Source organism: Mytilus trossulus, chromosome 9 (genome assembly GCF_036588685.1).
Source record: "Mytilus trossulus isolate FHL-02 chromosome 9, PNRI_Mtr1.1.1.hap1, whole genome shotgun sequence".
Lineage (NCBI taxonomy): Eukaryota > Metazoa > Mollusca > Bivalvia > Mytilida > Mytilidae > Mytilus > Mytilus trossulus.
In genome coordinates this window covers 30,280,285-30,306,536 of record NC_086381.1, presented here as the reverse complement: position 1 = coordinate 30,306,536, position 26,252 = coordinate 30,280,285, and the positions used below count along the sequence as shown (strand labels likewise).

General features: G+C 31.2%; 1 protein-coding gene across 1 annotated transcript; it reads right to left on the bottom strand.

Moving 5' to 3' along the window:
• Positions 1–12,492: 12,492 nt before the first annotated feature.
• LOC134685524 (calcium-binding protein P-like) lies at positions 12,493–26,016 on the bottom strand. The gene is made up of 4 exons (XM_063545286.1): positions 25,900–26,016; positions 19,922–20,247; positions 18,486–18,609; positions 12,493–12,709 (listed from the first exon to the last, which is right to left on the bottom strand). The coding sequence occupies exons 1-3, from the start codon at positions 25,913–25,915 to the stop codon at positions 18,493–18,495; spliced, it is 459 nt and encodes a 152-aa protein (XP_063401356.1). The 5' UTR covers positions 25,916–26,016; the 3' UTR covers positions 12,493–12,709; positions 18,486–18,492.
• Positions 26,017–26,252: the final 236 nt, after the last annotated feature.

Genomic DNA, 26,252 nt, shown 5'->3' with positions numbered 1-26,252 from the left:
AAAGTTAACCATTATAAGTCAAGGTACGTTCTTCAACACAGAACCTATATTAGGCTCACACCGAACAGCAAGCCGTATAAAGGGTCCCACATTTTTTTGCTTAGTTTCTTGTTCAATAGCAAAAAAACCCACCAAAATAACTTTTAAACAGTTGCAAACAATATTTCTATATCTAGTAAGCATTAAGTAAGCTGAAATTAAACACCCATGTATAATTCTTGAACTGATAATATTATAAGTAACAGACAGTACTAATTAGGGTATGGATAAAACAAGTTAAATTTACAAAAGTTAATAAGATCCGTTTGTAGGCAATCTTCATTTCACAGGAACACAAAAAAATTTGTTTTCCTCAAGTTTCTATGGTATTAATTATATGAATATAATCTCATTATATTAAGTGAAGAAGCAAAAACGCACCTCAGTATAGTACCATATCCTTTTATTTGTCATGCATTTCTTACAAAAAATCAACTATGACAGAGATTGTTAAACAAGACTGCACACACTGAAATGTCTCGCCTTCTTTACTAATCCTTGATACTATCTTGATAGACCTAAATATAAAGCTTTATTACAACAGTCACATAAACTCAACATTAACCAAGAAAAGGAAACATTGATCAATGAACCATGAAAATGAGGTCAAGGTCAGATGAACCATGCCAGGCAGTCATGTTCAGCTAACAATTCTTCATTTCAACAAATATAGTTGACTTATTGCTTATAAATAAAGAAAAACAGACAAAACATAAACACTTAACACTTAGCAATGGACTATGAAAATGAGGTCAAGGTCAAATAAAAACTGCTTAACCGACATATAGATCATCAAATATTTCCATACACCAAATATATTTGGTCTAATGCATAAAGTATTAGAAAAATAGACCAAAACTAAAAAAACTTAACTTTGACCACTGAACCATAAAAATGAGGTCAAGGTCAGATGACACCTGTCAGCTAGACATGTACACCTTACAATCATTCCATACACCAAGTATAGTAGACCTATTGCATATAGTATAAGAAAAACAGACCAAAACACAAAAACTCAACTATAACCACTGAACCATGAAAATGAGGTCAAGGTCAGATGACACCTGCCAGTTGGACATGTACACCTTACAGTCCTTCCATACACCAAATATACTAGACCTATTGCTTATAGTATCTGAGATATGGACTTGACCACGAAAACTTAACCTTGTTCACTGATCCATGAAATGAGGTCGAGGTCAAGTAAAAACTGTCTGACAGACATGAGGACCTTGCAAGGTACGCACATACCAAATATAGTTATCCAATTACTTATAATAAGAGAGAATTTAACATTACAAAAAATCTGAACTTTTTTTTCAAGTAGTCACTGAACCATTAAAATGAGGTCAAGGACATTGGACATGTGACTGACGGAAAGTTCGTAACATGGGGCATCTATATACAAAGTATGAAGCATCCAGGTCTTCTTCCTTCTAAAATATCACGCTTTTAAGAAGTAAGCTAACACCGCCGCCGCCGCCGCCGTAGCCGCCGCCGCCGGATCACTATCCCTATGTCGAGCTTTCTGCAACAAAAGTTGCAGGCTCGACAAAAAACCATTGCAAGATGCATCTTCAACTGGATCAAACGCAGTGCAGCAGTTTTGAAATTCTAATGACTGCAAAATCGTTATCCAGATCTTACGGGGATCATTTAACCAAAGAATTTCTATGAAGGCCGTTCTGACAAGAAAATATTTCCGGTAAACTCTTTAAAAAAACCCATACCAAAGCCAGAGTTTTCTTGGCATAACACCATCTGTTTCCCCAATTTATATATCTTAAGAGGTAATAACTATCATGGCAGATGCAGTGATATAAGCTAAGACTAATACGAACTTTCAGTAAGGGGAAAACGTATAGTAGTTTATGGTTGAAGATTTGTTTACTTCTATATTTTGATTTTGAAAATTCATAAAAAATGTATGATAAACAAATACGACTGATACGAATTAGAAGAGGTTTCAATACAAATTAAAAGACAAAAAGAAAATAGACAACCTATAGGTCAATAATAAATATAAGATCGTCAATGGACAAGACTATATCATGTATCATGCTCTATTCAAAGTTAGCAAAGCTTGGACACAGGAAATATATTTTTGATCAGATTGTGTTCTTTTAAGTATCGTTCCAAGTATTAGACACATTGTGAATACATTAAATGATACCTCATATGAATTTTAGCCAACACCAAATTCTTAAAATAATTTGGATGTATCTAAAGATGGCAATAAACTATGTAGGTTCCAGGCAACGACATTTATCAAAATTAACATTGAAATCATGCCATTTCTGGGCACTGGGTACTGGACTAGTGTTACTCTCGGGTTTCAAAAGCCGCCCGAATGGTAATCATTTAAATGTATTATATTGTTGATTAATGAGCACTATGTGTGAATAGTAATAATCTGCTTAAGTTCACACATCACAACAGCATTTTGACACCTGGCCATATTGTGTATACTATTTCTAATATCTACTTTGGAAACATACAACACTGCAGATCTTTCTTGATTGGAAACTACTGAGGTGATATAAACTGATCATGTGTTGCTCTTAGCTTTTATTCTAGATTCCACTGTTGAGTGTTTTCACAGAAAAACAGAGAAGCCTGTTGTTCAGTGGTTGTCGTTTGTTGCTATGGTTCATAGGTGTTACTCGTGTTTTACACTGGCCATTTTGATGCCGTTCAGTGTAAGCCACAAGCCCAATATTGAAGGTCGTACCTTGACCTATAATTGATAACTTTATATACCTTGTGACTGCAATGGAGTGTAGTTCATTGGCACTCATACCACATCTTCTTAATATTTATATAATCTAAGTAATAATATCCAAGGCCGTTCAGTGACCTAATAATTGCTCACTACCACTTCATTTTTATGCTAAAGGATAATTGTTTCATTGGTAATTATTCCATATCTCCTCATGTTTATATTTACATAGATTTTGATCTGTCTGAAAATTATAGGAGCAAAGTCAATCCATATATATTGAAATAAAAATAAAGCATAGTTTTTGTATAAATTATAACTTTTAATGATCAACAGATATATGACATTACAAATACGACTGAAAAAACAATTATGAAATACAAAATGTTAAAAAAGACTGTTTTATGAATATTAGAACATTATGATGTGTTACAATGTCTTCTTTGCTAACCATGATTCAACCTTCTACAAACAATTGCGTCTTCTCACTAGCCTTACTCAAAGGGATATTAAATTACCTTTTTTTTCCAAAAAAAAAACCCCATCTTAAACTAGTCCTAAAGTGACCTTTACAAAACAGCCAAAATATCAATACTGCATGCAGCTTGAGGGAGTTGCAACCTACAGCTAAGCCTTGTCATAATTTAATGACATAGATGTATCACTAGAATAATGACAATGTCTAGGCACTAGCTACTTGGTGGATGATGATCTCTGCAGGGGTAAAATCAACTAAAGATCTAAGACTTAGTATGTCTGCTCCTTATTATTAACATCATTTAAATCACATACAATTTATATTTCTCTTTCCATGGATATTCCTTACATACAAGAATTAAATCATTCTTGTGTGCACTTTTATAACCAACAGGATCTATAGAAACTGACAAGGCAATAATGATCTACATTGCTATTTTAAGTATCTCCAGTACTATTCAGATCCTTTTTAAACTACTATATCATTGAACATGTATAAACAAGTAAAATTTAATTATTACTCACAGCAATTATGTAAAGGAGTACCAAATATTTTTGTCATTTTAATACAAATTCACACTTAAACATAATTTAATTCAAAGGTTTGGTAATGAGTGTAATCAGGATCTTAAGACATGTTTAACTTTTCTCTTGTGGTAAACATTCCCTCAAGATGGCTAGTTTGCTTTACTGCCTCATCAGCTAAGAAATAGACTAAGCAAAATATGTATGATTTTATTTACATGTAGGGACGAAGGGACGAGTTTTAATTCAACATTTTGCTAATAATGATGGGAATTTTAATAATATGCACAGTCTCCTATCTTTATCTTTTTGACCATAGTTCATAAATAAATTATTATTCAGATGAAAACTATGAGAAAAAGTACATGTAGTTTAAAATGAAATTTTCTAGTCACCATTAACTTTAAAAACATCCAATGGAAAAGTCACAATTTGATATTGTATTGCAACATAGATAGGCTAGTCAAATTACCACTTTTGTGTTATGACCTGTGTGATAAAGAAAGTATATTTCATCATGCTAGAGAGATATATTAGGCCACAACCAAAAGAGAATCACAGATATCAGAATAGAAACAGATCATGGATAGAAAGAAATAAGATGAGAATAAACAATAAAAATAATGATTCTAAAATATTAACAGCACCAAGCCATGGCAAGGATAAAAGTGTACATATATTTAAAGTATTACATTACTTTATTAATCCAAAAAGGATACTCAATTTTCAAAACTTAAATTGTATGATCTTATGAAGGAAGAGGCCTTTACAGAAAGTAACTATGAGCTGTCAAACTTTAGATAAAAACAGTCAACAATGTACTGAGAATACAACAAAATACAAGTTGATAAATGCATAAATTACATAAAGAATTAGGAAGACTTTACTAAAGGTATGAATGCTTTACCCAGATTAGGGAAAAACTTCATATTTTCGGTCATACGTACTGTATGACAGAAAATATGAAGTCATTCCCTGATACAACTGTATGACAGAAAATATGAAGTTATTCCTTGATCTGGGTAAAGCCTACTAAATATCAATATCAGAATCCCCTTTCTGAAGAAAGCATACACAAGTCACAACCAGATGCTCCGCAGGGCGTAGCTTTATACGACCGCAGATGTTGAACCCTGAACGGTTGGGGCAAGTATGGACACAACATTCAAGCTGGATTCCGCTCTAAATTTGGATTGTGATTAAATAGTTCACACAGCATAGGTTTCTGACACAGAATGAATGTATTCAAATGAACTTAAAATTTTTGTTTTCTCTTAGAGCAATTCACTATGCTGTTGAATATTAATCCTCTCAAAAAAATGTTTGAAGAAATTTTCTTTTTATTTATGAAATTTCAAATGAGAAAAATTTAACCCAATTTTTTATTCACATCCCCCTTTCCCTTATTCCAAAACTAATTTCAATTAAAATATTCTAATGGAGTTTGCAACAATTACTACTCATTTAAATACATGATGTAAAAAAACTGCTTGTTATCACTGAATGGTAAAGATTATTTAAATTTATCAGTTGGTAGTAAAAAGTGAATATACATTGTATATTGTATATAACAAAGATTTAAGTTGATTCTGGACAAAGAAAGATAACTCCAATTAAAAAAAATTCTTGCAGATATTTCTTGCTTACTATACTGGACAAAGAAAGATAACTCTTAATTAAAAAAAATTTGCTATTTCACAATATTGTGAAATTAGATATTTCTTGCCATTGCACAATACTGTGCAATTGAAAAGACTTGCTATTGCACAATACTTAATATAATAATTTTAGATCCTGATTTGGACCAACTTGAAAACTGGGCCCATAATCAAAAATCTAAGTTCATGTTTAGATTCAGCATATTAAAGAGGCCCAAGAATTTAATTTTTGTTAAAATCAAACTTAGTTTAATTTTGGACCCTTTGCACTTTAATTTAGACCAATTTTAAAACTGGACCAAAAATTAAGAATCTACACACACAGTTAGATTTGGCATATCAAAGAACCCCAATTATTCAATTTTTGATGAAATCAAACAATGTTTAATTTTGGACCCCGATTTGGGCCAACTTGAAAACTGGGCCAATAATAAAAAATCTAAGTACATTTTTAGATTCAGCATATCAAAGAACCCCAAGGTTTCAATTTTTGTTAAAATCAAACTAAGTTTAATTTTGGACCCTTTGGACCTTAATGTAGACCAATTTGAAAACGGGACCAAAAATTAAGAATCTACATACACAGTTAGATTCGGCATATTAAAGAACCCCAATTATTCAATTTGGATGAAATCAAACAAAGTTTAATTTTGGACCCTTTGGGCCCCTTTGTCCTTAACTGTTGGGACCAAAACTTCCAAAATCAATACCAACCTTCCTTTTATAGTCATAAACCTTGTGTTTAAATTTCATAGATTTCTATTTACTTATACTAACGCTATGGTGCGAAAACCAAGAAAAATGCTTATTTGGGTCCCTTTTTGGCCCCTAATTCCTAAACTGTTGGGACCGAAACTCCCAAAATCAATACCAATCTTCCTTTTGTGGTCATAAACATTGTGTTTAAATTTCATTGATTTCTATTTACTTTAACTAAAGTTATTGTGCGAAAACCAAGAATAATGCTTATTTGGGCCCTTTTTTGGCCCCTAATTCCTAAACTGTTGAAAATAAAACTCCCAAAATCAATCCCAACCTTTATTTTGTGGTTATAAACCTTGTGTCAAAATTTCATAGATTTCTATTAACTTAAACTAAAGTTATAGTGCGAAAACCAAGAAAATGCTTATTTGGGCCCTTTTTGGCCCCTAATTCCTAAAATGTTGGGACCAAAACTCCCAAAATCAATACCAGCCTTCCTTTTATGGTCATAAACCTTTTGTTAAAATTTCATAGATTTCTATTCACTTTTACTAAAGTTAGAGTGCGAAAACTAAAAGTATTCGGACGATGACGACGACGACGACGACGACGACGCCAACGTGATAGCAATATACGACGAAAATTTTTTTCAAAATTTGCAGTCGTATAAAAATGAGATGACTAAAAATATAATATTAAGTTAGTAATTGTTTCCTCCCCACAGAACTCTTTAAGTATATTTTATACTAATATGTTTAAGCCAAAATTTAAAATTAAACATACCTTAGCCACAAAAGTTAATGTCAATAAAGTAAAAATTCCTGTTATATTTTTAAATGCACTTAAAAAATGTGAGAAAAATATAAAAATTCTCCATCTAAATTAGTATGTATCGAAGTTATTATCATGATCCAGGGTTGGAACACCCCTTTTTTTGACGATCAATGCATTTGAATAGGAGCATATTGTTGGAACCCCCCCTTTACTCTGGGTTGGGAACCTCCTTTTTAAAATGGCTGGATCCGCCCCTGTGTCAACATTAAACTGTTGGTAAGAAAACTAAAGTAATATCATATACAAAGTAAAGAAAATGAATAAAGTGTAAACAAGAACTTTGACTCTATCAGGGCAAGTATGGAAAACATTGGGAACAACAATAAAGAGATGTATATTCTTCTTAGGCCAAACTAAATTGATTTTGATTTCTTTGGATTCACTTGGATAAACTCTTAGAAAATAATATTTATAAAATAAAGTTTTCAGTGTAATCTGCTGAAAATTACTATATTTTACACTTATTATAACTTTTTAATAGTTTCACTGTTTGTAACACCATATGAAAATAATTGCATGTGATTATTTGAATTTACATGTTCTTCTTTTAAAATACAAAAAGAGCATCTAATTTTGCCACTCCTTCCCTGCTCGCTTGCTGCTGCTAGTTGCAGCTCTTTATTTGCATCCTAAAATCAAAATCAAACCAGTGAGGGCCTTTAATTTTTCAAACTATTCACAATCATAGAAACACATTTGAAAAGACAATATCATAAAAAGAATCCAAAAAAGACAAATAGAAAGGACTACATGTATACTAATACTAATCATATCACCAATGCATATTATACTGGAATATGTAATATAAACAACATTTAAATATATAAGAAATATATATAAAAATAACTTTATTTCAGTACCTGATTTCCTCCCCCCCCCCCCCCCCCCCCCCCCCCCATTGAATTTATATACCTATATCAATTATGTAACTAAACAACTAATCTTGATTATAACAGTACTAATTTATCAATTTTGGTAATGATTGCATAAAATTTATACATCGTCATCTTAAATTCAGGAAAAAATATGAGGAAAATATCAGATACTAAATTTGCAATCCATGCAAAATTATTTTCAATACATGTACAAAAATTTATCACAGATCAGTGCATACACATTTCTTAAAACACCAATAAATATGTATATCTAATTCTTAAATACTCAACAATATTATGTCTAGAAGGCTTATCAAATAAATCATATGTCACATGACACCAACAAGAGGTACCCTAAAATAGGTGTCAATTTTTTCCCTGATTGAAAAAACAACAAAAATCTTTTGTTGCTATCTCATTTCCAAATTTTCTCCACTTAAAGTGGTACCTAACACTACAGGGAGATAACTCTGTGAAATCAGCTAAACTTTTTAATTTCATAGTGTTGTTAAGGGAATATTAAATAATAAGCTTGTCAATGCTCAAAATAAGTGTTTATCAAACTGCTATATAACCAGTGTAATTTTTCTGATAAATTGGTTGGTTCAAATTTTTTGAATTTTCTATATTTTGGTCTGGAGTAAATATTTTGTCAAAATTTTATGAGCATTAAAAGAACCAAATAAATTTTTGTCAAGGTGTTGGGTACCACCTTAAGGTATGTTTATTATGCATTTTAAGCACATGACCTATGAATAAAAAATATAATGAATATTCTAACCTCTTGATAATATACATTTTAATTGTTCAAACCTTTCATTCAGATATACATTTTTGCATGTAGTTCAAATAATTTATTATGAAATATGACAAATTATGAACCAGTTTGTTCTTGTATTATCCAGGATTTAAAGACAACTATGAATGATAACGCCTCAATCAAAATAATGTTTCACCACAATCTATGTTTAATTTGTCATCTTCTATTTGAAACATGAGGTTAAAAGGCAGTGCTTCAATATTTAAATACTGAATATCTCATTGACAAATTTTGAAGGAGAAGGAAAGGAGAAAAAATATTATTGAAAGCAAGAGATTTTTTGAAACATTGTGTTTAATAATTGAAAAAATCAGAAGGTTTGTTTATATTTTGATGTTCTTGATATTTCAAATTGCATTAAAGTTGACAATAGAAAAAGAATAAATTGTCAAACTTTTCTTAAATCTTCTGTTATATAATCCTAATGAAAATAGTCTTTTATCTTTCAACAGAATAACGTTTATTTCCATTACAAAAACTTGTATTTATGATTTTAAATTATGATTTTAAAAAACTGCCACCATCATTTAGGTTTTACAAAATAATTTTATTAAAATAGATTTTGCAATGCACTTTATTTTGTTTCAACTAAAAATCCATAGGTCAATTGATTAACAAAAAACACAAATTTGCAATTATCTCCCTTGGTAGAAAATATGTTTGACATTATTTTGAGTGTTAGAATCAATTGTAATGATAATCTTCAAACAATCTAGGCAACTATGAGGCAGAAAACAAAACTCAATTTGGTAAGAAGTTTGCTAATGCTATCTCTTATTATAAATTATAATAGGCAAGAAGAGGAACAAATCATGCTAGGTGTAAAAAATAAATTCACATGTCACTGGAAAGACTTATCAGTGGCGGATCCAGAACTTTTCCTAAGGGGGGGGGGGGGGGGGGGGGGGGGGCCCGCTGACTGACCTAAGAGGGGGCCCGCTCCAGTCATGCTTCAATGATTCCCTATATAATCAACCAATTTTTTCCCACCAAAGGGGGGGGGGGGGGCCCGGGCCCCCCTGGATCCGCCTATGCTTATACAAACTGTAACAATTACATCATTTATTAACTGTTACATGTATAACATTCATAATGACTAATTAGTCAATTTATTAAGAAAATTTGATTCTTTACTTTTATATTTGCGTAAGGAAATTACAAATTATGATTTATCAGCTAAATTCCAGATCAATTCTTTTAAAAATAACTATCAAATTATCATCTTGAAAAAAACTGTTACATTTTTTTTGTCCTGTCATTTCAATGTGTATTAAAATCTATTATGTACGAAAATATGTTCTGGATATTTCTACATACATATATAAATAAACAAACTGGTATATAGAGCAAATTATCTACTGCATAGACATTTTCTACATTTTTTAGCCTAAAACTGCATGATTTTATGTAGATATCTTTCATCTATGAAACACCACTTTCACTTACACAAATGATTATGTTTGAGAAAATTCTTTCCCATGTATATTTTTATACAAAACAACCATATCAATACAATATTTATTGAGGGCTAAACACAATAGTAAATAAACTAAACTAGAGGCTCCAAAGAGCCTGTGTCGCTCACCTTGGTCTATGTGAATATTAAACAAAGGAAGCAGATGGATTCATGACAAAATTGTGTTTTGGTGATGGTGATGTGTTTGTAAATCTTACTTTACTAGTCTTGCTGCTTACATTTATCTCTATCTATAATGAACTTGGCCCAGTAGCTTCAGTGGAAAATGTTAATAAAAATTTACAAATTTTATGAAAATTGTTAAAAATTGACTATAAAGGACAATAACTCCTTAGGGGGTCAATTGACAATTTCGGTCATGTTGACTTATTTGTAAATCTTACTTTGCTGAACATAATTGCTGTTTACAGTTTATCTCTATCTATAATAAAATTAAAGATAATAACCAAAAACAGCAAAATTTCCTTAAAATTACCGATTCAGGGGCAGCAACCCAACAATGGGTTGTCAGATTCATCTGAAAATTATAGGGCAGATAGATCTTGATCTGATTAATAATTTTACCCCTGTTGGATTTGCTCTAAATGCTTTGGCTTTTGAGTTATAAGCCAAAAACTGCATTTTACCCCTATGTTCTATTTTTAGCTGTGGTGGCCATCTTGATTTGATAGTCGGGTCACTGGACACATTTTTTAAACAAGATACCCCAAAGATGATGATTGCCAAGTCTGGATTAATTTGGCCAAGTAGTTTCAGAGGAGAAGATTTTTGTAAAAGATAACTAAGATTTACGAAAAATGGTTAAAAATTGACTATAAAGGGCAATAACTCCTAAACGTGTCAACTGACCATTTCGGTCATGTTGACTTATTTGTAGATCTTACTTTACTAAACATTATTGCTGTTTACAGTTTATCTCTATCTATAATAGTATTCAAGATAATAACCAAAAACTGCAAAATTTCCACAAAATTACCAATTCAGGGGCAGCAACCCAACAACGGGTTGACCGATTCATCTGAAAATTTCAGGGCAGATAGATCTTGACCTGATAAACATTTTTACCTATGTCAGATTTCCTCTAAATGCTTTGGTTTTTGAGTTATAAGCCAAAAACTGCATTTTACCCCTATGTTCTATTTTTAGCTGTGGCGGCCATCTTGATTTGATAGTCCGGTCACTGGACACATTTTTTAAACAAGATACCCCAAAGATGATGATTGCCAAGTCTGGATTAATTTGGCCAAGTAGTTTCAGAGGAGAAGATTTTTGTAAAAGATAACTAAGATTTACGAAAAATGGTTAAAAATTGACTATAAAGGGCAATAACTCCTAAACGTGTCAACTGACCATTTCGGTCATGTTGACTTATTTGTAGATCTTACTTTACTAAACATTATTGCTGTTTACAGTTTATCTCTATCTATAATAGTATTCAAGATAATAACCAAAAACTGCAAAATTTCCACAAAATTACCAATTCAGGGGCAGCAACCCAACAACGGGTTGACCGATTCATCTGAAAATTTCAGGGCAGATAGATCTTGACCTGATAAACATTTTTACCTCATGTCAGATTTCCTCTAAATGCTTTGGTTTTTGAGTTATAAGCCAAAAACTGCAGTTTACCCCTATGTTCTATTTTTAGCTGTGGCGGCCATCTTGGTTGGTTGACCGGGTCACGCCACACATTTTTTAAACTAGATACCCCAATGATGATTGTGGCCAAGTTTGGTTCAATTTGGCCCAGTAGTTTCAGAGGAGAAGATTTTTGTAAAAGATAACTAAGATTTACGAAAAATGGTTAAAAATTGACTATAAAGGGCAATAACTCCTAAACGGGTAACTGACCATTTCGGTCATGTTGACTTATTTGTATATCCTACTTTACTAAACATTATTGCTGTTTACAGTTTATCTCTATCTATAATAATATTCAAGATAATAACCAAAAACTGCAAAATTTCCACAAAATTACCAATTCAGGGGCAGCAACCCAACAACGGGTTGACCGATTCATCTGAAAATTTCAGGGCAGATAGATCTTGACCTGATAAACATTTTTACCTCATGTCAGATTTCCTCTAAATGCTTTGGTTTTTGAGTTATAAGCCAAAAACTGCATTTTACCCCTATGTTCTATTTTTAGCCGTGGCGGCCATCTTGGTTGGTTGACCGGGTCACGCCACACATTTTTTAAACTAGATACCCCAATGATGATTGTGGCCAAGTTTGGTTCAATTTGGCCCAGTAGTTTCAGAGGAGAAGATTTTTGTAAAAGTTAACAACGACGACGGACGACGGACGCCGGACGCAAAGTGATGGGAAAAGCTCACTTGGCCCTTCAGGCCAGGTGAGCTAAAAAGTGGAGTTTATGTTTTTGTTAATAACAAATTATAATCTGGGATGTATTTATAGAAACATAATTAAAGTTTTACACTAAATAATGATATCACTGGTAACATTTGTTGGATCTTCTGTCCTATTATTTCTAGATATTTCCAGATATTCAGAATAGCAATACCTGTTTCACTTGCTGTTCTTCACAGATCGACTGTTATGTCCAGCATCTTGTAAACATACCTGCAAAAGATAATACTGTTACATATATACAATGTATCTATTTACAATCTAGCATTATTATTTTTATTTTCCATAAAGGTTGAATACATATTTTTGCTATTTTCCCTTTTGTTTAAAAATTTTCCTTTTGAGTTTTTTTTTTATTATTAAATATGTACGTAACAAACTTAACTCAGTGTGGATAAATGCTATTATCTTACCTCCTATATATTTCTATGAATATGACCTTGTGGAGACCGTGTATATTCAATATTAGGTTAGTAGGGAGGCGGGGCTTATTTCAATACACGGTTAGTAGTGGATTTACGACTTGGGCACTGTTTAGTTATTCAAAAGTATTGAAATGTCTGTTTAATATTGTTATATCAAGGTTGTTGATGATAGATATTTATCGTTTACATTAGTTTTTAAGTGCAGACCAATTGAAGAAGGTTCTTAAATTGAACACTTGAACACTTTAATACAGAAATAAGAAGATGTATCATGATAGCAAATAAGACAACTTTAGTCTAAATTCAATAAATAAAGATGGTAGGTAAGATAAATTCGTTACATAGTGTGCTAGTGACCTAATACGACATATACAGGGTAAGTAAATTCCATATGGGGTTCAAGCTTCGCTCTCACCCCATATGGAATTTAATGACCCTGTATATAACATATTAGGTCACTAACCCACTATGTAACTACTAATATTCAATGAAATAAAATAATAAATACCAAGGATGAATATGTGTCAATAGGAAACCATGCTCTGCTGGCACTTCCTTTTTTCTCATGTTCAGAGAACTGTAAAATTTATATCAAAGATCTTCTTTGGCATTTTAAAAATAGTTGAACTCATTATAAACATGACTAGTTTACCACATTCTCACGGTGAACTACCTCACCACAACATTTTATGTGACCACTTTACCATGGTAAACTACCTAACCACAGCATTTTTATCTGTCCTCAAATCATAACTTTAACCTGATCGGTGAACTGGGAAATCTAGGCCACAATCCTTATTTCCCATATATTTTTAAAAGTTCACATCACAATGACCACTTGTACTGACTGACAGTGAGTTAAAATCACATTTATAACTTCATGGTGTACTGCATTTAACTAATAATTTAACCTATCATGTAGGATGGACAGAAAATTCATCCACCTCACTAATTGAATAATTAATTACATTTGATGAAAAAAAATAATCAAAGTGATGGATATCACTCATGGAAAGATTAGAACAGTAGTTTGAATTATTTCATATTAAGGTATGGTGGGAGAAAATGAACATTTATAGAGCACTGTTGCTGAAAATTACATTTACAGCAGGTCTTTAGAAGGAAATTTGCTTTTCCAGTATGAGGATAAAATGAGCTCAAATTAAATAATATGAGTCTCTAAATTTGCACAATTTTATTTAAACTGCAGTTAATATATATCTAATCGAAATTATGTTGCCAGTTCAGAACATGTTTTAAAAAAACAAAAAAATGCAAAAATTCTTCTAGTAATTGTTATCAACTATCCTTGTAAGCCATACAGCTAAAAGCTTTAAAGTGCCAACAAATATATTCTAAAAATGTTGTTTTGGGGCATTTTGTAAGTTGAAACAGAGGTTATATGGCATTGAAAATTAAAAGTTTTAGAGTGCCTTTTGATCAAATTTTTAAGTATTTTTCAACACAGGGCATTTTCAATTTTATTTTTCAACAAAAACCAATTAAAAAACTTATATTATTGAAATGTGGATTCTTTCTTGATTGCAAAAATATATATTTACTTCTAATAAAAATTCAAATGACTAAAATAGACATAATGATTGATGGGAAATAAACTAATAAACAATGGTTTGTAATAATTATTATAAGTTTTAAAACTGTTTCAAGCTAATTCCTGATAAAAAAAGTGAACTAATCTAAATTGTTGATTAATTACAGATGATTATTGGAAAATTATCAAGTAAGTTATAGGCCATACTTGAATACCTTTTATATATTCATATTTATATTCATATTTCATTTTTTTAAGATCTTGTTAATCCATTAGTCATTTATCTTTCAGATATAATTTACAGAATAACTTTATGTAATGTAGATCAAAAGTAATTGGCAATAAATAAATCTATCATCCTTATCAATATCAAACATCTTATATACACATTTGTGTATTATATTATGAGGTCAAATGCTTGTGTATTAAGAATTAGATGTGTGTTGAATGGTCTGTATAATTATGTAAGACTGAGGTTGATAGGTAATGTGGTCAATTTGATTGGCAGTTAAGGAGGTGGGGCATTCTAATTAAAGGTCCACCTTGTCTCTGATTGTTTAGTGATAATGACAGTTGTCAATCATACTAGTGGAATCAATACCCAGTTACCTCAATCAAAATGTTTATAAAAAAGCCTGCACATCAACACACCTTAATAACATGCATTCTTGAATGAACTGCTCCAATAATATACCCAGTTTTTTCAGTTTATTTGTGTATTATGTGCACATTCATGAGAACCATAGGGAACTATATTTTAGTGTGAATACATTTAGTAACAGTAGCTAACCTGTCCTGCTGTTAGGGAGGGTGGTGCCTAAGTAAAGATTTAGAACAAGTTCTAATCTTTCCAAAAAAAATATCCCTCTACCAAAAATCTCAATTTAATGCCTCGTTCTACATATGTTTAATTGGAATTGAATTTGAATCCAATGGGAATTGAATTCACAAATCCCGTTCACACACTCTTCTTTTTTAATTCGAATTGGCTTATTCGTATTATGCATTTGAAATACGCTTTTGTTAATACGAATTAAAAGTTAACGTTGTTTGGACAGTTAAGCAGATTTACACACATTAGAATTCCAAGTAGAATTGACGTTAGGACGTTTAGCAATTCGATTCGAATTAGTTAATGCGAATCGAATTCCAATTAGGTGTGAACTAAGCCTAAGGTACTGCTAGGCTACCAAGATCAGAATTTGATGAAATTCACTAAAGTGATTATTAGTGAGCATGTGGAAGATGTGTATACAAAATATAGTAATCCTTCTTCATCATTAAGTCCCCCCTCCCCCTGAATCTACCACTGCTTCTCCCATCCCTAAAAAAACTCATCTTAAGGAGAAGTGTTCATTAGGCTGTAGGACAGGTATAATCACCCTTTCCTTCATAGTGACACCTTTTGATGCCTGTGTAGTACCTCAGTTGAACCGCTTTGATGACAAAGTGTCTGTCTCAGACTTAACAAAATTTGTACCCAATATGAAAAGGATATTCATAAGAATATCCCACTTGAAATTTTTTGATGAAATATTTGTTTTTCCCAATGTATTAATACTTAAGGATGTTCGCTACTCTGTTTCAAAATAACAAGCTTTTATAAAGACCTTTATAAATTGATTCTTTGAAATAAAGGAACTGAAAAAACATAAAAAAAAAAGATAGGGTCAATGTGCTTGTTTCCAAAATTTACACCTTTGAAAGTTGGCGGGAATAATTCTCTATAGATTTTTCATACACTTTACATTGGTGCCTTTTTCCTTTCAAAAATGATGAAAAAATTACAAGGATTTTATAAGATTTTCACAGAAGACCTTTTAAACTATATGTAATCAAATTAAATGAAGAGAAAAATAGGGGTCAGTGGGCAATTCTTTTTAATGGTACCACATTTATAAAACCAGAGGATTCCAAAAATATGGCATAAAATCAAAGACAAGAGGAGCAAACATCCTTTAAAGCATGTTTTCAGAATTTTATTGAAAAATCCTATGTGAATCAAGTATGCAAAAAAAAATTCAATGGAGAAAAGCGATAACTCAGTCACAGTAGGTTGGATGAGCGCAAAAGAAAAGTACCAAACTATCTGCATGTTAAAAATCATTACAACAACTGTTTGAGGGGTATGTAGCTATAGTGTCTGACTCTTTTCAACATACCCTTAATTTAAAGTGGCATTCAAATTTCAACCCTGTATATCTTTACAAAAATTACCTATTAGATTTAATGTTAATTTGTTCATTTCAAGTAAATGCGTTAAAATTTGAAAAAAGTGCTTTATGAAATCACATGCATAATATATTAATACAGCTTTTGAAAATTGAGCTGTTATGTCAGATGGACAACTAATAATCATTAATCTTTAATCTTGATCAAATAATGCTTCAGGAAATTCAATAATGTAGCTTTGAAAAATTCAGCTGGTATGTCAGATGGACATTAAGGAATAAACAATCCATTAATCTTTTAACTTTGGTCAAATAAATACTGTAGGAAATTCCATAATGTAGCTTTTGGAAAATCAGCTGTTATGTCACCTGGGTTAAATTTTATTTTAAAATTATATAAATTTTTAATCTTGAACATTAATTCTTTATATTTCTAAATATAAAATAGTTATGCCACTTAGATTCTTAGATAAAAGATTAAATAACATTTTAAATCAAACTTAAGACTTTTCTTGCATAAAGGACTTAATACTCACTGTAAATAAGTTTTGAATATTTTTTTCTTCCACCATGAATTTGTATGTACATCTTAAATAGGGTTTTTTTTATTAGAAAAGACAATGTTTTGCAGATAAACACTGGACTTCCAAATGTTATATATACAGTTTTATAGCTTTAATAAATTGATGAAAATTGATTTAAATATAATGAGGATTAGTTCTCCATACTTGCTCCTCATTTTTCATCATTTATTAAATATATGACACATGAACAAGGGAATGAAAAGAAGGTGCAAGTTTCTCTTTTGTGAACTGATTTAGATAAATTGAATAGTTTGATTTATTCACCTACAATAGAATGAATTGTGTTTGACATTATATGAACACACACACAGCATTCATATCGGTATTGGATAATTTCTCACATAGGCTTCTGACAAATGCAGACCCAATGGGCATGAAATTAATGGGCCTATTGCATAATGAACTTAATTTTTATCATGTAAAAGGACTAAGTCACCTTTACCAGACTGTTTTACCTCCAGAGTTTTCCTGTGTTTATCAACACTGTCATCATGCTATCAGAAATACAATGACAACTTAATGTACATCATCAATAATTGTGGTTTCACTACTGGATGAAACTAGTTTTTACTCACACCTAGTATGTGTTAAATTTGTCCTTTGTTAACGCATACTTGCATACTTTTATGTTTAAATGCCAAGATATTTAATTCCCATTACATACATAAATTGAAGAAATAAAAATATTGACTATAAACTTTCAAAACATCAAAAAAGGTTTACTCTTAAGGTGTGGTTAGGAAAACCCTTATTTTTAGGTAATTGAGGTCAATGATTATACCGATTTTATAAATCAATACAAGTATCAAGTTAATTTTTTTACTAAACACATACATGTAGTTACTTAGAAGTACTTTTTTTTTAAAACTGTATTAATTTAGACATGAAATGCTTATTCTCACAAACATTTAGATACATGTAGCTTACTCAACAAACATTGATTTATTTGAGAAAAAAAAATCAATGAATAATTGAATCTGAAACCCAACTGTTAAACAGTCCTGCTTAAAAAAAATGAACAATCAAATCTGAGCTACTTGAGGAACTCTAATATGAAACTAAAATGTTTTGCTTCAAAATATGAAAAAATAAATCTGATTCTAACCGGATTACTTTAATAAGAAACTCAAATGTCATTCCTCTATAAAATGAATAATTGAATCTGAGCTACTGGAATACTGAATGCAAAATCTTAATGTTTGAAGATTAGTAACTTGTATTCTGTTGTTTCTATTTATAACTATGATATAAACTTACATTCTGTTTAAAAAGATGTAATAACTATGATAAAAACCACGATCATAACTATTCCTACAAAAAACATCATGATCATCTTTTTTCTTCTCTGTGCTTGCATTTGTTCTGATGTCACAACAAAACTCTATTAAAAAGAAATATATATATAACATAAAAACAATTTTCTATGTGTAAATATTTTGTCTCAAAATCCCATTATTTTTCACAGGAACCTACATTTAGTAGTTGTTGGTATCTGTTCCCCATACTAATTTTTCTTTTCTTGTTGTAGTATAAATCAGAATGTTGGTTTTCACTTTCATGACTGACTTTTAAAATGAATTCATTCACAATATTTTATCACAAGACCTTTTCAGGCTTGTTATACAAGGTTTTGCCCATTGTTCAGGCTGTAATGTGACTGTAGTTGCTCATAACTTAATCTTGTCTTTAGGTTTGTTGTTGATGGGTGTCTGGACTCTTTGACATTGGCAAGCATACCCAATTTTCACCTTATTCATGTTAATTTATCCTTCATCTGTCAGTTTCCAAATTTTCATTTAATATTAATTTGCTATCAGCTATTGGAATTTCATGTAATATATTCACTAGCAGAAATTCTATGGATCAGAAATAATTGCTATAGGGTCTATGGCTATTTTCTCACATTAAGGTCAGAGATTATTTTTCATTATCATGATTACATTTATTTCTATTTTTTCCTACTTGAGAAACATTCTTCAATCATGAGTTATCTTTCTTTTATTGTATATTCTCAATTTTTTTTATTTTTTATTAGTGAATATAATGCAAGTAATGATTACGAGTATCGTTATGTTTTAGACATTATAAAATGTACTCTTATCATGACTAACAATATACTAAAATAAATCACAAAACATGAAACTGAGCAACTTCATGTATAACAATGAACTTGCAGGATCTAAACTAATTTGACTAAAGTTGAGAATTGAAATAAGGGATATGTCGAAGAGAAAACAACCCAACCAAAGACCAGATAACCCCTGAAGACCACAAACTGGTCTTCACTATACATGTATTAAAATATATCTGTCATTTAAGGACCATTAAAATAACTTTATTTTGAAGGTAAATTTTACAAGTTATATTATATAGATATAGCAGATAAAAAATAATAAGAGATATTCCTAATTCTTCAATAATTTAAGAAGCCATTTACAACATGTACATATTTAACAAAAAATATATTCAAATGGTCTAAAGTATATGTTGGCTTAAAGTTTTAACATTGGATGATAAGCTTTTTGGAAATTTCCACAACAGAACTTTCATGATGGTCATAATTCACATTGTCAGGAAAAATATCTTTTATATCTTATATACAATTTTGCAGTAAAACATAACTTTTAAAATAACTATAAAATTTTGCAGTAAAACATATATAACTTAACGTAATGTACATAAATAATACATACAGCACCAGTATATGCACAAGGGGCTACAGTCGTTGGAGCTACAGTTGTACATGTTGGATATGAGTTATAACCATATCCTGTAGGGGGATAATTAGATCCTTCCATTCCAGGCCCTGGTGGATATCCTGGCTGTCCAGGTCCTGATGGATAGCCTTGCATTCCAGGTCCTTGGGGATACCCTGGATAAGTCTGCTGAGGATATGGCTGAGTTGGTCCAGCATACTGCTGAGGTGAACCATACTGTTGTTGTGGATAAGGTGTAGGATAGGGGGCACCAGGAGGAGGCTGGCCTTTTATAGCATCTTCATATGATGGAGGTAGATTTGCTGTAAGAAAATATAACTATTTTATTGCATAGAAAAATCTATAAACATAATTATTTTATAGTGTAGAAAAAATCTCTGAAATAAGATACATCATACATGTACATGAAACAAAACTAAATTATTTACAGCTGAATATCATGTATTACCTATCTGTATATACTATTTAATTTACTTAGATGTCCGAAGGTACAGGTAATTCAAGTTTAATAGACAACTTTCGAGTTTGATGCATTTCCCTCAAAAACTCTGGTTTTAGTGAACATCATACATGTCATATGTGCGTTTAGGGGCATCGTCACTTCCATTCCAATGTTGAGGAAGTGGTTGGAAAATTATAATACTACTGTATATTGCACGCTTTATACGCTTTATTCTGCAAACTTAATTCTCATAATTGACTATCAGCACTGCTGTCATTACCAATGATTAGGGAATTGTGATTAATTACTTACAAAACAAGAATGTGTCCATAGTACACGGATGCCCCACTCTCACTATCATTTTACATGTTCACTGGACCGTGAAATTGGGGTCAATACTTTAATTTGGCATTAAAATTAAAAAGATCATATCATAGTTAACAGGTGTACTTGGGGAAGTTTCAAGTTGATTGGACTTCAACTTCATCAAAAACTACCTTGACCAAAAACTTTAACCTGAGCTTCACACTATTTTCTTCTTTGTTCAGTGTACCATGAAATTGGGGTCAATACTTGAATTTGACATTAAAATTAGAAAGATCATATAATATCATAGGGAACATGTGTACTAAGTTTCAAATTTGATTGGACTTCAACTTCATCAAAAACTACCTCGACCAAAAACTTTAACCTGAAGCGGGACGAAAGAACGGACGAACAAACGGATGGACGAACGAACGGAGGCACAGACCAGAAAACATAATGCCCCTCCCCTCTACTATAGTAGGTGGGGCATAACAAAAATTATTTCTAGTTTACCCTGCACAATGACGATCACCAAAATGCTTGATGAATGTTGATAGTGCAGGGATACAGGCGATCCCCTCTATCTGGTAATTGACATCACAAAGGCATGTCTAATTGACAATTTTTTTTCCAGTGACGGATGAGCTCGAAAGTGGTCTATTGATTTATAAATTGTAAAAATGCAATTAAGTTTAAACTTCTAACAAGTAAAGAAAACAAGTACTGACTTTTTACAAAGAATTTCAGGGGAGTTGAATAATTGACTTTTTCAGGCCTTACATTGTCATAATTGTCTGGATGGGCCTTTTTTTTAAATTCTGAATGTTTGCTTTGCACCACTGTGCAGAGCTATTAGTTTCAGTCAAAGTGCACACCATCTTGAATAAATTACTTATCATATATAGATTCTGATTGGTTGCATTATAATGAGGCTGAGATACAGCAATTAGCTATTGGCTTAAATGAGATAAAGAATTACAGACTTTTCTCGTCCATGCTAAGACATCAAATGCCAGAAAATTAATTTAATTATCTGTATTTCAATTCCTATCAACTGTCATCAATTCCTGTTTGTTTTATTATGCACACATTTCACAGATAAATTCAATATTGAAATATCAATTATTAATATGTGTTTAATTTGCTTTGTTACTCTGCAATTTACATGATTTGCTATGCTAAACAATGTTCACAAAAATGCATTATCTGCATTTTGTAACTTCTGACAATATAGGAACACCGCAAGAGTCGTGTATAAATTTATAATTGTTTTAATTTTCAATACAATTTTTTTTTTTTTTAAAGCATGGGTGTATATAAACGCACACTCTTAAAGTACATCCATTTTATATCAATCAATATCTAAAAATACAACATTTCCATTACTTATTTAACAACCACATGCACACATATTTATTAACCTTAAATTAGTGAAGAGTGAACAGTACATAGCTTTTTGGAAAGCTTAAACTTGTATTATTTAGTTTTCTAATATAGTAGACAAGGAAAGGTAACTCTTGTTGAATGTTCATCAGCTGTCTGTCAATATCATTTTAAAAATCAACATTTTTATTCTAATGTGATAGTAAATGCTTCATTTTCTTATATATGGTCTGACAACTTAAATACATGCTCTTCCTTGGAACTGCCCTCTAACAATAATGTTGTCAGCTAATTACAATATGTTTTTGTGAGGAGAATTTATGAAACCAGAAATGTTAGGATGATGTTTCAGATTATTTCTATTTTCTTGGGTCCTATATAGCTAGTAGCCTAGTACACAAGTATCCTTTGGTATTTGGGCAACCAATAGCTGTAGCTACATGAACCAGATAGACAAAGGGAAGATTTGTGTGACAGTGTACACGACTTAAACTCAACTGAACCATTCACCAAGACAGTCTATTAGTCAGCATGGTCAGTATTATAACTGCCACTCTTGTTATTTCAATTTATTTGTGAAAAGTTTATTTTGATCAGAGAAGGTGGGTGTTGGTCATGTTGCGTGTTGATGTTGTCTGTTATTCTCTTAATTTAGGTTTATATATTTTTCAAGATTTCATTTAATTATTTTAGGTATTGTATGATTGCATAAATTAATTGTTCATTGTGACAAAACATCAAAATTAGGGAGCCGTGGTGTGGTGGTAAGTGCATCGGACTACTAACACAAAGGTTTCTGGTTCGATTCCTGTTTCGGGTCAAAATTTCAGGAACTGGACACCATTTGCGAGTATGACCTTGGGGAAATGATGATAGTCCTTCGAAAAGTGACGATAAATGGCCGACCAGTGTTAAGAGAGAGCCATATCTCTTGTTCGAAAAAGCGTAGGCTAATGCCACTACAAGGCAGCACTTGCACCTGCAAAATGGAAAGGGATTGATACAAGTTGCAAAACTTGTTTCCCAATCCACTATAAACATGATAAATAAATATGTTTAAACTAATATTTGATAAATTTAATTGTGGTAAATTGTTATCAGTCATTAAAACTTAATCCAACAAATATACATTTACATACATTTGTTGTTGCTCACTATGCAGTATGTGCTTTGCTCATTGTTGAAGGCCATACAGTGACCTATAATTGTTAATTTCTGTGTCATTTTAATCTCTTGTGGAGAGGTGTCTCATTGGCAATCATACCCACATCTTATTTTTTATAAATATATACATAAACATAATAAAATTGAGAAGCAAAAGGGGGAATGTGTCAAAGCCATAACAACAAGACCAAATTTCAGGATGCCCCACTTGCACTATAGTTTTCTATGTTCAGTGGACAGTGAAATTTAGTTAAAAACTCTAATTTGGCATTTAAATTAGAGAGATCATCATTGATCATATCATAGGGAACATGTGTACTAAATTTCAAGTTGATTGGACTTCATCAAAAACTACATGTACTGTGATCAAAAACTTTAATCTGAGGCAGAACAGATGGAAAAACAAACAGACAGACAGAAGAACAGACCAGAATACATAATGCCCATCTACTATTGTAGGTGGGACATAAAATGTGTTTGGTTAAGGTTTGAATAGCGATTGATGGGAATGACAACAGTTTTGTGCTTTGTATAAAATTCAATTGTAAAAGATAGAATATATATATATATGAAATATCTGAATTTGAAAGTATAAGTTTTTTTTCATGTTGATTTATTTTAAAATTATTATAAATGATGTCCTTGTATTGATGATAAAATTTAGTATTTATGTTTTGACTAGTTTGTGATATATCAAAAACCTTGGTGTAATTAAGTTTCAGTAACACAGAAATAACTTTCATTCAAATCAAATGCTTTTTATGGGTATTATACAAATGTATAGGCCATGTACAATATCTATAAATTATAAATTCATGAGATTCACAAACCAGTTGTTTGCGCTCAATTTCACTAACTTTATACATTTAATCCAAACCTAGTCAAACTAATTTATAACCAGTTTTTTCTACATTTTAGTGTGTCTACTTTAAAATCAGTGATTTTTATGAGTCTAGATAATCCACCTTTTTAACATTATAATTTATATGAATGAAAGACGAAAGTAATGAAATGTTAAAAAAGTGGATTAACACGATTAACTAGACTTGAAACGATTGCTGAATATAGTGTACATGTATGTACGAACGGATACATTCATTTTACATTTGTATATCTGAAAATGTTTCAAAAAAGTCAGCAAAAATTAAGGGCAAACAAATTGTACATGTTGAATTTTTATTTTTGAATGAACACTGCTCTCGGTCTCTATCACTGTCTTACAAAATAATGTAATTGCACACCAAAAAAATAGTAAATGGCTCTATCAATAAAAGTTATATGTAAATAAAAATACATGCATATCAGCAGCATTATAGAGACAGATTTTATTTCATTTTTGGTGTTTTAATCTGTTAATGCCACTTTTGAGCACAGCATTTAGGCTATTTAGTGGTGGCCTGTTTTTTACTGGTGGAGAAAGAGAAAATCATGACCTTCGATGGGAAAACTGACAATCCTACTGTATTAAGATTGAAGTCAAGTGCACCTGTACGAGCAGGGTTCGAACTCACAACCTCAGTGTTGACTGACTAGTGATTACAGTAGTAACAACCTAGCGGTCTCACTAATCAGCGACAACAAGCGTCGACAAGCGATAAGAAGCGACAACAAGTATTATTTTAGCGACAACAAGCGACTATTTAGCGACAAGAAAACATATTTTTTTAATTAAAATTAATTATTGCAATAGATATTGAAAGAATATGCAAAAGAAAATAATTTTAGCGACAAGAAAGTTAAAATTGATAGAAAAATATGAAACATTATTTGCATAATATTTTATTATCTATTATGTATTACAGCCAGTATTACGTTTAATTATTGTCTTATGAGATAACTTTTCCTTGTGTTTGAGGATATTATTTTTCTTATAATTTGTTTTTTAAAACTCTTTTCGTGCAATATATACATATATATACATATTCTTCATATTTAAAAATAAAAAAAAAGAAGCTCAATCTCTTTCTTCTTCACAAATGTTTAATTTCTTCATCTAACAATATACTAATATAAACTTCACATTCTCTTTTTTTCCTCACGAATGTTTCATTTCTTTGTCTATCTATATAATAAAACATTATCTCGTATATTTAAAAAAAACCATTACATACAAATTTCTTTATATCTAATAAAAAAAAATGTTTTCTTGTCGCTTGTTGTCGCTTCTTGACGCTTGTTGTCGCTAATTAGTGAGACCCCAACCTACATTGTAGACCACTCAGCCACCTTATTAGGCATGTTAAGGGGATAGCACCTTTATCAGGACTCCAGGATTGGGTGTTTTTAAGCACGGAATTTCTGGATTGACCGTTTCCAAATCCAGGAATTTCTTTATTTGAATATCGGGACTTCAGGCTAGGATTTCGTTTGTTTAAGTCCAGGATTTCAAGATGTCGTGGTTTTAAGGCCAGGATTTCGGGATCAGGACCCCTCCTATCCCCCCTCATTTTAGGGACTGAAGATTTCAGTATAAACTGGCCTCTAAACAAAATATGTTCTAGTTCAATGAAAATGGACATCACACTTAAAACACCCTTACATAAAAATCGAACTAAAATTAAAAATTATACAAGACTGCATTTGCACCTGTCACACACTGATTTATATATACAATATTTCACGTTTTAGACAAAATGAACTGGATCAATACTCTACCTACCTGGTTCATCTGACATTTTTGTGTTTTTTGTTGAACTTTAAGGTAGTTTCTATTTCATAATTGAACTAAAACAATAATAAAATCGCAATTTGGTTCCCGGAAGTTGTATGATAAATATAACGCTTAGACCTAATCCGGAAATATTATGGAAAATATACGTACAGAACTGCATTCCCGTTGAATTTGATCGTCAAGCCTGACAAAATACAAAAAATAAGTGCACAACGTTATTAAGTGAGTAAAATACCCTTACATGATCAAAATAAAATGATGTTTTATTTCAGTAAAGTTAAAAATACGTGTCGTTTGATAAAAAGGAAATTAAAGCACAGGCACTTGTTTCTGTCAATATG

What these genes read in the sequence shown, in the direction of transcription:
- LOC134685524 (XM_063545286.1), bottom strand. An exon ending in CTTGTGCATATACTGGTGCT is followed by an intron (nt 18,610 to 19,921) that starts GTATGTATTATT and finishes TCTTTTTAATAG; the next exon opens with AGTTTTGTTGTGACATCAGA.